This window comes from Anoplophora glabripennis, unplaced genomic scaffold, assembly GCF_000390285.2.
Source record: "Anoplophora glabripennis isolate ALB-LARVAE unplaced genomic scaffold, Agla_2.0 scaffold732, whole genome shotgun sequence".
NCBI classification, from domain to species: domain Eukaryota; kingdom Metazoa; phylum Arthropoda; class Insecta; order Coleoptera; family Cerambycidae; genus Anoplophora; species Anoplophora glabripennis.
In genome coordinates this window covers 131,144-146,973 of record NW_019416873.1, presented here as the reverse complement: position 1 = coordinate 146,973, position 15,830 = coordinate 131,144, and the positions used below count along the sequence as shown (strand labels likewise).

The following is a 15,830-nucleotide window of genomic DNA, read 5'->3' as shown; positions in this document are numbered from 1 at the left end:
ATTAAATCAGGTCCCATTGTAAAATTCTCTTAATTGCATTTATTATGTCATCTTCGGTGACCTCAAAAACACAAAGAGTATTATAGCCAACAGAGGGCAGTGAGGGCGTACAACTATTAAGACTTTGGTTAGGTACAAATGAATCAGAAAAATAATTGGCAGAAGCATTGACAATATCAGAAGGATTATTTAACTGAGTCCTATTATAATTCATACAGGATGGAATAGAGATAGAATTAGATCTTGAATTAATATGGGACCAAAATCTTTTAGGATTTGATGACAGATCATTGACTATTGAATTTTGATAATGTTTAAATGCTAAACTAATGCAAGATTTAACTTCAGTTCTTATTTCTCTAAATCTGTTGCAATAAAAAATTTCGTTTGTAGATTTATATTTACGGCAACGTTTATTTTTTAATTTAATTTTATTAATAACTTTTCCGTTAAACCAAACATGATAATGTCCATAAGATTCCTTTTTTATAGGTACGTACGTATATTATCAAACATCTAAAACAAATAACAGGGCGAAGAAATACAAATCTGTTCACTGCATTTTATGTATGATATTTGATACAGGGCCAAAATATTTATAGGATTACTTGAGTCTTGGTTGCAAGATTAACCAACTCTAAACATCATTCCCAGTTCCATAAGATTATGGAGTTATTGGACTCATGAGGTTATATTGGTGACCGACTATGAAACTGTTGAATGTGGAACTATTCATACTATTCATAGAGAAATACTCTACTTACCGATAATAACAGTACATATCCAACGTTTGTGAGAATCATTTCCATCGTAACTCCGTAAGTAGCGTCAGCCCAAGTAAAATTGGTTCTTATTACGAACACGAACATATCCTGCAGTTGTATCATACAATAGAAGCAGATCAACAAAAACGACCACCCTGTTACATCACTGAAACTCTGCGTAAGATCATACATCTCTGGGTAGATTTTCTTTATCTTCTCAATACATTGGATGTCACCATTACGAACGTCAGCAAATTTGGAGACAAATAAATCATTCATAGCTTTAGTTCCTTGCGATAAATAAATGCCGACGCTAAGTATGGTATAAGTGGTCAAAACATACTGATAACGAAATATTATATAGGAAGTATAATAGGAAATAAAAGGCATGTTCAAGTCGATAGCAATTAATGTCATCAAAGAAATATGTCCCAACACAAAAATTAAGCTGGAGTTGCCAGATGTTAAGTTCAATCTAGCTTTGATCTGTTGAATGCCATGGAATAAGTCTTTCCAAACGTTTCTGTTCCAAAATGCCGGTCCCAACACTGTGACCACGTACAAAAGTAATCCACTCGCTTCAGTTATAATTTCCATAGTTATTATTATTGTGCGGGTATATGGAAACAGCTCTGCAGCTCGAATGTTAATAAGAACACAAGACAGAACCAGCGTAAGAAGGACTAATAGCGCAGAATAAATCTTGGACAGTACGGGATAAATGAAGGTGTTTTCTTTGAAGTCGTACCACGGTACCGCGCCAAAAGCACACAGAAAAACTGATATCGGCTTTTTGAACATGACTTTGTCGTGACTTTGTTCCCTGATAACTGTACACTCGACAACTAGTAGTAATAGAAATTGTCTACTAGTTAATAGAAAGGCTCTTAAAGATATTACAACTTGATTGATTTGGGTGTAATAATTTCATTACGAAATTGGAGTGGATTGGAAAATGTAGCCAAGTGTTTCAGGTACGACTATTACTATGGTATGAATTATGAAATAAAAAACAAACAGCAGTTACACTTGTACAATTTATCAATCACAATTAAACGGCACCTATTCAATACTTTGTCTCAGATAAAAATACTATCTACAATTTAGAAACTGATAAAGTAACATCTAACTTACCGTTGACTGAAGCACTTGAAATGTGTTGACTATAACAATATCAACGCCGATAGCGTAGGCGTGACCAAAATGGTTATAAGTGTGACTCGTTGCTTCTATCAGGCAACGCAGTATGTCCAGAACCATATTAAAACAAAAGGCTGCCCAAGGGGACTACTTTGAAGGGGATGGCAGAGTTGTAGAATAATTTTTAAATATACGGTTTTTATGGGATTAGTCTCATTACTTAATTGTCACACCTCGTATATGGATATTTTAAATAGGTCTAATGCATACCGTAGAAACCTCAAACCTGACGAGCAGATTCAGGGGACGCAAACAGAAAAATATAGAACAATAATTAGACCGTATCTAATAAAAAAGGGAATTTTGAAATCGACAACACACACACAACCATTCTCCAAACCTCCTCCACCAAATAAACCTCTACGTCGAACACAATCGCTAAAATCTTACACTAAAGGTGGATTGTCAGACTTATCTAATAATAAAATCGATTACATCTACTTCGATAACCCTAATGAGATAATTAATAGAATGCGGTTGTTGATAGCGTCACAAATGGCTGGAAATAATTCACACAATAACGAACTGATAGCGATTATTGACGAGCTCAAAGAGGCAAATATTATAAAATAAAAAATTTCACGAAATAAACCCCATTTAGTAATAAACTGTTATTTGAAAAACATGCCCATCGATAAATTTGGTCGACATATTTTAAAAGACAGATCTGTTCCTTATGTTTCACCAAATATGATATCTTCCCCACAATCTGCCCCATTTTACATTTGCGAACCATCGTTACATCACAGTAAATGTATACTAAAGATAAATGGTTTTGAAAACAAAGCATTGAATAGGTATACGTTGGAGAATAAAAAAGAAGAATATATTTTTCCGGTATATGGAAAAATCGAATATGTAGATATTTGTCCAGCCGATTGTGACATGTTTCTTAATTTCGGATCAGCCTTTAAGATGAAAAGTCTTATTGGACGCACTATAAATAAAGGAGATAAATTATTTTTCGATGTCGTACTAGGACATCCGTCTTTATATGCAAAATAGTTTTACAGTGTCCTATAGCAAAGAATGTCTAGTATCAAAGAAGTAGTAGTAAACGAACTCCATAAGCCAGCTAGAAAAAAATTTAGAAGAAGACACGTTTTAGTTAGAGGATTAAATGATTTAATTCAAGCAGATTTGGTAGAAATGATACCTTATGTTAACAAGGGTTACCGATACATTCTTGTCGTTATAAACATATTTAGCAAGTTTGTGTGGGTGGAACCTGTTAAACGCAAAACCGCAAAAGAAGTGAGTAATGCTATGGCTAAGATCTTATCCCAGATGAAGTACATGCCACATAATTGTCAGACAGATTTAGGCACGGAGTTTTACAATAAAGAATTTAAGAACTTGATGACACAATTAAAAATTAATCATTACAGCATGTACTCAAATTTAAAAGCTAGTGTTGTGGAAAGGATAAGCAGGACACTGAAAAACTTAATGTGGAAGCAGTTCAGCCTTCAAGGGACTTATAAATGGATAAATATATTACCGGAGATTGTGAACAGGTATAATGAGACACAACATCGAACGCATGGTCTGGATCCCATTAAAGTAAATAACAAAAATGATACTAAACTGTTGCAAACAGCTTATAGCCTGCAACCTTAATACTCTTATTTTTATTTTTAGTTACAAATAATGTTGCTAACGGTTGCTCCAATGTCGGGGGCTGGTCGTGGATTAATTGAGATTTTCTTTTTGTTTTAATTTGTTGAGAATATAGTAGGCATGGGCGCCAGTCAAATAAAATTGACAAGGATTGGGAGATTACAAAACAACACAAATAATAGATAACACAATGCAATATAAATATCTATTATAAATTTTAATATTAATATAAATTAATTCAGCAATAATTTAATTAATGATAAATTGAGTAAAGTAGAATTTAGTTTTGAACAAATTACATAAAGTAAGTAAATTAGATTAGCAAAAAATGATATGATAATTAGGTACTCGAGAAACAGCTGTTTTCCTAGTAAAGCTTATAAAATAATACATGAGTTGCAATTGAATAATAAGTAATAATAATTATAATATAGAAATATATGCCAAACCAATCCACTATGCAATAGTAAACAGCACAAATCCCAGACTTTCAAGTTGGAGTTTTAACAATAAAGTTTTTCCAAAAATGTTCGTTGTTTGTGGATTAAACAGGAAAAATTGTAGAACGAAGAAAGAAGAAAATTAAAAAAGTCCTAAAATAAATGCATGCACCTGATATAAAAGAACAGTTGGTAATACATAAGAAATTAATAGAGTTGAAATTATTCTAGTAGATTAATATTAGTATTAAATAACCTTTTTATTTAAGTTTCGTTTCTTTTACAATAAATATAAATTAATCAAATCGATATATAAAAATCTTAAATATTTGTTAATTTAAATGGGTTTAATTACCTTAGTTGTTATTTGGCCTTCTTATTGTAAAAGATATTATTTTACATTAATAATTTGTCTTTCATATATTCTACTAGGTAGCTTAGATCTTCTGTCCTCGCGATTTCGCCAGACCCCTCGTCGCTCGGCGTTTCCCCAAAAAACTTTATCTTTACTTAGTTTTTACTATTGTTTAAATCAGTGTATACCATCCGTCTCTGCACTACAATTTGCTTTTAATCTCTTATACCAGATGTCATCTTATGTTTTAAATGCATTCATTTTATTTGACATGAGCTGTCCAAAGGTTTGCAATTTACAATGCCCTAATGTTTATTATTAGTAAACTGTTACAAGCTATTTAAAAACCGTCGATCCGAAACCAGTAAAGTTTAAAGTCGGGGATTATGTAAGAATCAGCAAATATAGAAAGGCATTTAGTAAATCTTACACACCAAATTAGAGCAACGAGGTTAAGAAAGGTTAATAGGACTAATCCAACTACCTATCTTTTGAAAGATCAAAACAATCAAGAAATTCAAGGAGCCTTTTATGAAGAGGAAATTCAGAAAACTACACATCACGATTTCTATTTAATTGAAAAAGTCCTCAGAAGAAACCGAAATGGTAAACTACTCGTGAAATGGTTAGGGCTAGACAAGACACATAATTCTTGGATTAATAAAAGTGACATAGTATAAATTCATGACATATAATTATAATTTTTAAATAAATACAGTACAAAAAGATCATTTCCTTCTTTTATTCACAGTAACAAGCAATAAATATCGAAAAATAAGATTATTATAAATTTTTCTATTTCCAGAATTAAAGTGAAAATGTGAAAATGTAGTTCTCGATGGTCACACACGCTCTTTTCGAATTTGTAGTCGGGAAAAATCTAACTCTAAAATTGACATAACTTTTCAAAAAAGTACAGTTTTTCTCAAAGTTTTCGGATTTTTTGTTAAATCTGTCGAAAACTAACGTGAATGTAGTGTATTTTGCACTAATTAGTTTGGAGTCGCTCAATGCTATTTTCTCAAAAACAGCTCAAGACCAAATGTCAAGGTCACATTTTTTAAATTTTGATTGAAAAAATTTAAATTATTTTCGATTACCTATACCTACATATAACATATTTGGGTGAAATAAAACTATAAGTAAAGTTACAGTACCTTATCAAATTTTTTAATTTTTCTATAGAAATTAAAAATTTAAAAAACGAAATGAATCGTACAATTTTTATAAAATTAGTATGTTGTATAAGTGGTCCAGTAGAGAAAAAAAGTTCATATAATGTTCGCCATCAGACCCACCGTTCGGGTGGTACAGACGAAAAAGGGAATAATCTTTTAAGTTTTCTGTTATTTGAGCAGATGGAAAGGTGAACTTTTTTTGTTCTAAAGCGGTAATAAAGAGCTATGAACTGATGGTACTAAACATTTTTTTTCTACTCCCATCTCTAAAACAGCACATTTTACACGGCCAATCGGTACGCTAAATATCAGTTTAAATACGACAACCCATTAAACATTGTTTGAACCATATTCGGATGTTCCCGCCTTATTAATCACGGGCCGAAGTTTTCTTAGTCACGTCTTGTGATGGACGAACGAAACGTCAACTTTGACTTTTGACAAGCAATTATTACATTTGTAAGTGGTTCGTAATTTGCAAGATAATGGAAGCAATTGAACAAGAAAATGAAGAATTTACCGCCACACCCCCAAAAATTAGAGAACAAGCGATTAGAGCCACCAATAATTTGCTGCCCGAGAAATCGCGAATTCAGTACGAACGGGCTTACAATCTGTTCTCCAAATGGTGCAGTGAAAAGCAAATAAAAATGTACTCCGAAAACGTTTTGCTCGCCTACTTTCAACAACTTTCAGCAAGTATGAAGCCATCTTCTTTGTGGGCGATATATTCCATGCTCCGTTCAACACTTAACCTCAAAAACAATGTTGACATCAGTAAATACCCAAAATTGTGTTCATTTTTGAAACGCACATCAGATGGATACAAACCAAAAAAGTCCAAGATTCTAACATCCCAGCAAATACAAAAATTTATAACTACAGCACCAGATGAAAAATTTTTATTCACAAAGGTAAACTGTTCATATGCGTTAAATATCGGTATGTATTATTTTCTGCTTTAGGTTGCAATGATTTTTGGAGTAATGGGGGCTTGCCGGCGAGAAGAACTAATGAAAATCAAAACAAAGGATATTGATGACCTAGGTACAGCTTTTTTAGTCCACATTCCGGACACTAAAACTAAAACGGAAAGGCAATTTGTCATCGGAGGAAACTTCTATAAGACTTGTAAAAAGTACATGCAACTCCGCCCCTCAAATCTGCCTACTAACGTTACCCGTTTTTTTTTAAACTATCAACGAGGCAAGTGTACGAAACAGCCTATTGGAATAAACAAATTTGGTAACATTGCCCGAGAGATTGCCCAGTTTTTGAAATTGCCAGACCCTACCAGATATACAGGCCATTGTCTAAGACGATCATCGGCCACTATATTAGTAGACTCTGGAGCTGACATCACTGCCCTCAAGCGCCATGGAGGGTGGCGCTCCACTACCGTCGCAGAGGCATATATTGATCATTCACTCACTAATAAAATTGAAACTGCCAACAAAATTATAAATTCCATTGAAAACACGGAAAATATAATTGAAACTTCGGAAGGTCCTATCAGAAATACCAACAATAATTCTAACTTTGATATTGCTGAATTTGACATTGCTGAAAGTATAAACATAAATTTTGACAACAATGAAGCAGTAAGTTTGGATTGCAATAATAGCTCTGAAAATACTGTTATTTCGAGTTCCAATCAAATAAAACAGTTTGATGGAAAAAACTCGGGAACGTCAATGGTTTCTTTCAATAACTGTAGTAATTTTTCTAATTTAACTGTTAATGTATATTTACCTAAATAAGTTAATTTAGTAAGATTATATTACATACATGTTTATGTTACGATTAATGTTGCAGATTTAATAAAAGACACGTAAACGTTTCAATATTCATTGTTGTCTTGGACGTAGAAAAAGTATAGTATACAACTTGTTTTATAAACTCCTCTAGTCACTCGTTTATTAAACACTCGCTCCGCTCGTGCCTAAACAAACTCGTTACTAAAGTGCCGTTTATAAAACTTGTTGCATAATATACTATTACGATTATTTTGTAAGTCACTAGTGGTGGTAGCGGAGAATTTTACATAAGGACGGGAGGTGAAAATATGTACTATCGAACTCAGTTAGATATGTAATTTCGAAAAATGTAAAAAAAATAAGCGACAAAAAAAAGATGTTATTTTCCTCTTGTGTGGTTCCCTCTTTTGTCTCGAATTCTATTTTATTAAGAATCATATACTTCTCATTAGAAAGTGCCATAATACTAGAATTTATTCCTTATATTTTTATTAAAATATTACTAAGTTTGCCTTAAATTTCTAATAATAGTAGTTTCTAGTCAAATTTTCACTAACAAACCTATTTAAAATGAAACACATTAAAATTTGAATGTATTTTTTATTGATATTATTATACAAAGCAAAGATATTTAAAATTAAAATGCGACGGCAGTTGTGGTTACAGCACTGGCGGCGGCGGCAAACCCCTTGAATATTAAAATCGTTAAACATTTGTAAATAAACGAAAAAAATAAAAAATGCTTCTATTTATTAATTGTTGACAATCTAATTCTTTCCTTCTGTCTCCAGGCCCTCCTTTGTGCTTTTGTCATCAGTGGGGGTATGTCTCAACAGAGGCCACCCAAACATTGTGTTGAAAGCTTGTATGACTTTGTCCATCTCTATGTATAACCTTCTTACTTTCTGCACTGTACTATTTACATTAACATTTGAACTGTAGCAGTTATTAAGCAGCATTTCGGACGAAAACACCACTAAATTACACCAAAAACTCGACAAACTCATCAGCAAACAAATGACAGACAATATACCCCAGACAGGCACACCCCCCCCTCCCACACACATACCCCGCACACACACGCACAGAGAAACGCAAAAAACACGGCGGCAACCTCTAGCGAGGACGAAGCCCCAAGACATAAAAAATCAGACGAAACAAACAAAACACGACCACAAACGCGCCCCCCGACACCTAAACTCTCCACAAGCGCCCTACAAAACACCCCACAAAACACACAAAAACAGACAGACAAAACCAAACAAGTCCCCCCGGTAATCTTGCGAAAGCAAGAACGGTGGACGCAAGTACAAAAAATACTCACGACACTTAACATTAACTACACAAAAGCCAAATTGACTAAAGACGGTATAGCCATATACCCAAACACACCTAATGACCACAGACTATTGACAAAGACACTGACAGACAAAGGCGAGGAGTACCACACCTTCACCCTCAGCGAAGAAAAAACGCTGAGGGTGGTGATACGCGGAATACCTGCGGGTGTTTCGCCAAGTGAGGTCCAACTCGACCTCGCAAGACAAGGGTTCCCCGGCGCAATAGTGCACCGCATGGCGAGCCGTCAAAATAAACAGGAAATGCCCCTGGTCCTAGTTCAGGCCCCACAGGACCAGGAGGACATCCTGAAGGTAACCCGCTGCTGCTCGCTCGTGGTTCGAGTAGAGCTGCAGCGAAAGCAGCGGGTTGCCACACAGTGCCACCGGTGCCAGCGGTTCGGCCACGGCCAGACCCGGTGCACAGCTGAGCCAAAGTGCGTAAAATGTGGCGAAAACCACAGCACGCACGTATGCAAAAAGGCCAAAGACACGCCCGCCAGGTGTGCAAATTGCGCCGGGCCACACCCCGCCAGCTATATGGGGTGCCCTCAGTACCCCAAAGCTAAAAACACAAAAACACAAAACACAGACACACACACGACACAAAACACTACACAAACACACAGACAGCCCCTCCTACCCACCCCAAACACAACCCCAGGACGCACATACGCTGACATGACCAGAAAAACACAAAACACACAAAAACAAAAACACAACACCTCACCACACGCACACACAGACACGACACCCTCCCAACCGGGCGCGGCGGCCCTGATTGACGCAACAAAGCGTCTTCAGGACTTCTGCGTCCAGCTGACGACCATGGTGTCGAATATGCAAAAATTATTCGACTTCTAATGGCTCGTCGGCCCTCCCAACCCTCCTCGCTGAGAATTTCGTCCTGGAACCTTGACGGGTTCCGGGCCAAAAAAACGGAACTCGTGGACATCTTGAACCGTCTAAACATAGACGTTATGGCTGTCCAGGAGACCTACCTCAGCGAGGCATCCCGTACCTCCATCCCTGACTATGACATATACAGACATGACAGAAACCGTAACGGGGGTGGTGTTGCACTCATAGTAAAGAAGTGCATCGACCACTATCCGCTGCAGCGGCTCCAAACTCAAAACACAGAGGCCGTGGCGATAGCGGTGAGATCGCTACGGCATGGAGACGTTGCGGTGGTGTCCTGTTACCACCCACCCAGACTACCACTACTTGACAATGACTTAGACAAAATCCTTTCCTGGCCCCAGACAATTGCCATCGGGGACTTCAACGCGAAGTCCCCCATATGGCACAGCGGGACGACGACCACAAGAGGTCGCGTCCTGCTGAATTACCAAGACAGACACGACGACTTGACTATACTCGGACCGACAGAACCGACACATTACGGACCCGTAGGACGCCCCGACGTTATCGACATTGCCCTCTTAAAATCTATACCGTTAAATGCCCAAATATCCACCCAATACGAAGGGTCTTCCGCCCACAATCCAATATTTCTGGATCTGGGGCGAAGACAGAGATATGAAGGCACCTTCACGAGGAGGTTCACTGACTGGGAGCGTTTCCGAACAGTAATGCAAGGAAACATGGCGCTCCCAGTCATCGAAACCACCCATGATCTGGAGGCGGCAATCCTCTCCCTTGAGACTGACATTAAAAACGCCCTGACTCAGACTACGACGGAGACTATTGTCCCCCGACTGACAAACCCCCGGGGCACCCTCCCCGATGACATAAAAAACTTAATACGTGACAGACGACGTGCGAAACGGCTTGCCACCCGCACCCGCCTCCCCCGACACAGACATGACTTAAACGTACTTAACAGACGGGTGAAGGCGGCTCTGGATGAACTGGCCCAGGATAACTGGGCTAGGCACCTGGAGTCGCTGGATCCACAAGACAACAGCCTCTGGAAAACGCAGAGGGCCCTGCGACAGACCGCTCGCCGTAAAATTCCTCCAATCCACGGTAGTGTGGGGGTGGTTTACACGAACCAGGAAAAGGCCGAGGCTTTCGCCGATAGCCTGGAACTGCAGTGTAGACTGCCTCAGCTGCCCGACGAAGACGAGGAATTCGAGATAGTGGCTGAGCGCGCGGCCCGACGCGTCGACAGAGAGCCAGACAATGACATAATCCCCCCCGCAACACCTGACGAACTAAGACTGACAATACGCAGACTTAAAAACAGAAAAGCCCCCGGACCCGACAATATACATAACACGACACTTAAACGACTACCACACAAGGGCCTCATGGCCCTACTAAACATAACAAACGCGACACTCAGACTAAGACACTTCCCTACCCGCTGGAAAACAGCAAACATAATCCTTATCCCAAAACCCAACAAAGATCACACCATCCCATCCAACTACCGGCCCATTAGCCTGCTCCCGGCTATGAGCAAAGTGGTAGAAAAAATTATCCTAACCCGTCTAAGAACCCACTCCCAAGAACTGCAAGTCATTCCAGACGAGCAGTTCGCCTTCCGACCCAATCACTCCACTGAACTCCAAATCCTTCGCCTTACCGAGCACATCACGGCGGCCTTCAACAGGGGACAGTACACTGGTGCTGTCTTCCTGGACGTCGCAAAGGCCTTCGATACGGTTTGGCATGAAGGCCTACTGATGAAAATGCTCACCAACCAATATCCCATATCCTTTACCAAACTCATAAAATCCTACCTACACCACCGAAAATTCCGCATCCAAATCCAAGATTCCCTTTCCACCACCCGTCCCATGGAGGCCGGTGTCCCCCAGGGCACCGTCCTGTCCCCACACCTATACACCATTTACAACTCCGACATCCCACATCCCCCCAACACCAACATATACTTATACGCCGACGACCTGACAATCACATCCCAATCCGTAGATCCTAGATATTCCGTCTCCCTCCTCCAAAACTCCTTAGACCAACTTGAAACCTGGTGCAACAGGTGGAAAGTCAAAATTAATCCCAACAAAAGTTCGGCTATCCTTTTTACCAAACGAAAAATCCCACAAAACCTCGACAGACTGACACTATCCCAGGAACCCATCTCCTGGAATCGACAAACACGATACCTGGGCGTGACGATGGACCAGCGTGTCACGTGGAAACCGCACATCGTGGAGATGGTGGGGCGAGCGAAGTCCACCAGGGCTAGGTTCTATCCCTTACTCAAAGGTGGAAACACCCTCAGTTTAAGGAATAAGCGAACGCTTATCAAGGTGGTTGTTTGAGCTGTTGTAAATAATTAAATTCCTTTTCTTTTAATTAAAGCTATTATTGGTAGAGGTCACTTCATGTACCGTTTATATTAATTCTTATCTTAAAAGTTTTTGTAAAAATATTGATTTGGGGAGACACGCGTTCGATACGAGAGTAGAGTTTATGATTCCTCGGCGGTCGTGCGATAGTTGGTTATATAGTTTATATTCAAATAGAAAATAGTGACCCTTGATAATTCCCATTTTTTCTCCCTCCTCTCTCTCTCTCACCGGCATTATCATCGCATAGCCCTTCATCCAGTTGGGTAAGTTTTTAATTTTTTTTCTTTTGATTTGTTGCTTTTGCTATTAGTTTAATATCGCTACCATTTGCTCACAGTCCACTTAAACGCAACATTTTTATTGGTGCCTTCTCCCGGATTCAAATTGCTTAATTTAGTTTAATTAGTTTAGTAGTGAATTTCCGAGATTTATTCTTTAGACAATTTGGAAAATATTTCTGAATTATTTCATAGTTGACGAGTTTAGTACGCTTAATTGTATCACTAGTAGATATTAGTAAATTAGAGAATGTCGGAGAAAAAGGAGAGACAATTGAAAGCCTTAACTGCAAAAAAGGAAACACTTTTTAGGCGACTGCAACAGTTATACGAGGCTAGTCGAAAAGTTAGTACCGAAGTTGATTTAAACAATTTTAAAATTAGATATAAATCTTTAGAACAAACTAAGCGAGATTTCGAGCAAATTGTTGATGAAATAAATCAAGTTTCCTTAGAGATAGATGGAGAATTTACTCCAAATTTTGCTGTATTAGATAGTGTTGATGAATTATATTGCCATATTCAAGCTGTAGCTGAAAAGGTTATTATTAGTAAACCGGAAAGACCTCAAACGGCTCATAATGAAACGGTTCCCAGTAAATCGTTATCTCGATTACCAAACATAGAATTGCCCAGCTTCTGTGGTAATATAAAAGAATGGCCGGTTTTTTACGAATGTTTTAAAAATCTTATTCACGATAATAAGGATTTAACTTCTGTTGATAAGGTTCATTTTCTAATTGGTAAATTATCTGATAGTGCTTTGACAGTTTGTTCTGGTATTCCTCCAAGAGGAGATAATTATGATGTCATTTGGTCAGCATTAGTGGAAAAATACCAGGATAAAAGGCAATTAGCTTCATCGTATTTACAGACTATAATGGAATTTAAGGTTATATCAACTGAATCTCTCACTAACTTGAATTCTTTTGTCGAAACTTTTGACGCATCTGTTGCAGCGCTTAAAAAGGTTGGAATTCCGGATTTATTTGATTTTACCTTATCTTATATAGCTCTATCAAAACTCAACCCTGAAACAAGGGATTGTTTTGAAATGTTTAGGCAAGATAAAACGGCTTTGCCAACTTATTCTGAAATAATTAGTTTTATAAAATCTAGAACTAAGATATTAAATACATCGGGGAAAGGTTTGTCCGTTTTAAGTAAACTTGGTAGTAGTAAACCTGAAATTAAATCCAAAAATAAATTTACACACTCATTTGTAGTCAATAAAGCAGATTCAAACAAAAAATGTGTTCTTTGTTATCAGACTGACCATGGAATTAATCGTTGTTCGCGTTTTTTGAAATGTTCCCCTAAAGAAAGATACGAGTTAGTTAAAACGCACCGATTGTGTTTGAATTGTTTATCGACTCATCGAATCATTGATTGTAAATCAAAAATTAATTGCTCGACTTGCCATCGACGTCATCATTCGTTACTTCATTTTGAAAATATTGTTCTTCCTCCTGTAGACAATAATTCTTCTTTAGCTGATAATACCACGGCCAATCCTATACCTAGTGGCTCTATACATAGTCTTTGCTCTACTAATGTTTCGAAATTTAGTTGTGCTACCACGGTGTTATTATCCACGGTATCTGTTAACGTTCTGGATAGGTATAGCCAAGTTCATAAAATTAGGTGCCTGCTTGATTCTGCAAGTCAAGCAAATTTTATAACGTGCAAAAGTGCGAAACGCTTAAACTTACCTATGCAAAATTATCACACTTCTGTAGTAGGAATTGGGTTAGTTTCTAATCAAATAAAGGCGAAAACCAATTTTGTTATAGCTTCTCGTTTAGATTCTAATAAAAAATATAGCGTAGACGCTTTAGTTATTGAAAAAATTACGGGCGAGTTACCAAACTTGCCTATTCAGTCTGAGTTTCTCACTCATCTTTCTAATTTACCTTTAGCCGATGATCACTTTAATAAACCCGGTGAAATTGATTGTATTCTCGGCGCAGAAATATTTTCACTTGTTTTAGAACATAGAAAAATTACTGGTGATCCTCGTACACCTATAGCATTAGAGACTAGTTTAGGATATATAGTCATGGGAAAGGTGCCCGCGACGCAACTCTCGCAAAATGTTCAGACATTTTGTAATACTTTAGAACCGTCTTTAGAAAAAATACTAAAAAACTTTTGGGAGATTGAAGAGATTCCTGGGCCTTCGATTCTTAATAAAGAAGACTCAGAATGTGAAAAGATTTTTGTTTCTACTCATACTAGAGATAGCCAAGGTAGATATACTGTAGCACTACCATTTAACTCAAGCCCGTCTAATTTGGGAGATTCATATTCAATGGCATATAGAAGGTTTCTCAATTTAGAAAAAAAATTAGATTCATCCATAGCTTTGCGCAATAGTTATAATGAAGTTATACAAGATTATTTGATGCAAAATCACATGTCTAAATTAAGCAATAATGATATTAGTACTCCTAGTTATTATATACCACATCATTGTATATTTAAATCAGAAAGCGCTAGTACACCGGTAAGAGTGGTATTTGACGCTAGTTCAAAAACGAATTCAACGTTTTCTTTAAATGATTTGTTGTTTACTGGACCAAAATTACAATCCGATGTGTTCACAATGTTATTAAATTTTCGATTGTTTGAGATTGCTTTGACCGCTGATATACGACAGATGTATAGACAAATAAATTTATTCCCCGAACATCGAAAATACCAGCAGATTTTATAGAGATTTTCTTCAAAGGAACCGTATTAACGTATCAGTTAAATACCGTCACATTTGGAGTCAAATCGAGTCCTTTCTTAGCTTTGCGAACTGTTCACCAACTTGCCAACGATGAAACTGAAAATTATCCAATAGCCTCGAAAGTAGTAGCACGTGATATGTACATGGATGATTATGTAGCTAGTGTTTCGAACTTATCTGAAGCAAAAAATTTAATAAACGAAATGATCCATTTATTTAATGCAGGCGGTTTTAGTTTAGTTAAATGGTCATCGAATTCTCCTGAATTATTATTGGATATTCCTGAGGACATTCAGGCTTCTCAAATCAAACAATTTGAAACTGATTATCTGGAAGTTCTTGGTTTACAATGGCATCCCCAACTTGATGTCGTAACGTTTCAGGTAAATATAGTACAAGACCTTATATGTTCTAAACGAAATCGACAATAGCCAGAAATTTCGACCCATTAGGTATTTTATCAGCGGTAATACTCTGCGAAATTATTAATAAAAGAATTATGGTGTCTTAAATTAGGCTGGGACGAGCTCCCTCCTTCGCATATTGTTAATATGTGGTCACAATATAGAAATGAACTGCCTTCATTAGCCAATTTTCAAATTTCACGCCATTTGGGTATTTCAAAAAATAGTAGTATTACTTTAGTAGGTTTCGCAGATGCGTCACAGAAGGCATATGCTGCCGTCCTCTATGCAAAAATAGTAACTAATAATAATGTCAGAGTTTCATTAATTTGCGCAAAATCGAAGGTATCTCCTTTAAAGGTCGTGTCCATTCCTCGCTTAGAATTATGCGCGGCTTATTTATTAGCTAAAATGTCACATTTTGTAATAAATACTTATAGTCAGCAGATACATATAGGAAGCGTTTTTGCTTTTACCGA

The 15,830-nt window shown here is 37.3% G+C and overlaps 1 protein-coding gene across 1 annotated transcript; it reads left to right on the top strand.

Annotated features, from left to right (window-relative positions):
- Positions 1–2,993: 2,993 nt before the first annotated feature.
- LOC108911779 lies at positions 2,994–3,584 on the top strand. Its single transcript, XM_018716799.1, has one exon. The coding sequence runs from the start codon at positions 2,994–2,996 to the stop codon at positions 3,582–3,584; it is 591 nt and encodes a 196-aa protein (XP_018572315.1).
- Positions 3,585–15,830: the final 12,246 nt, after the last annotated feature.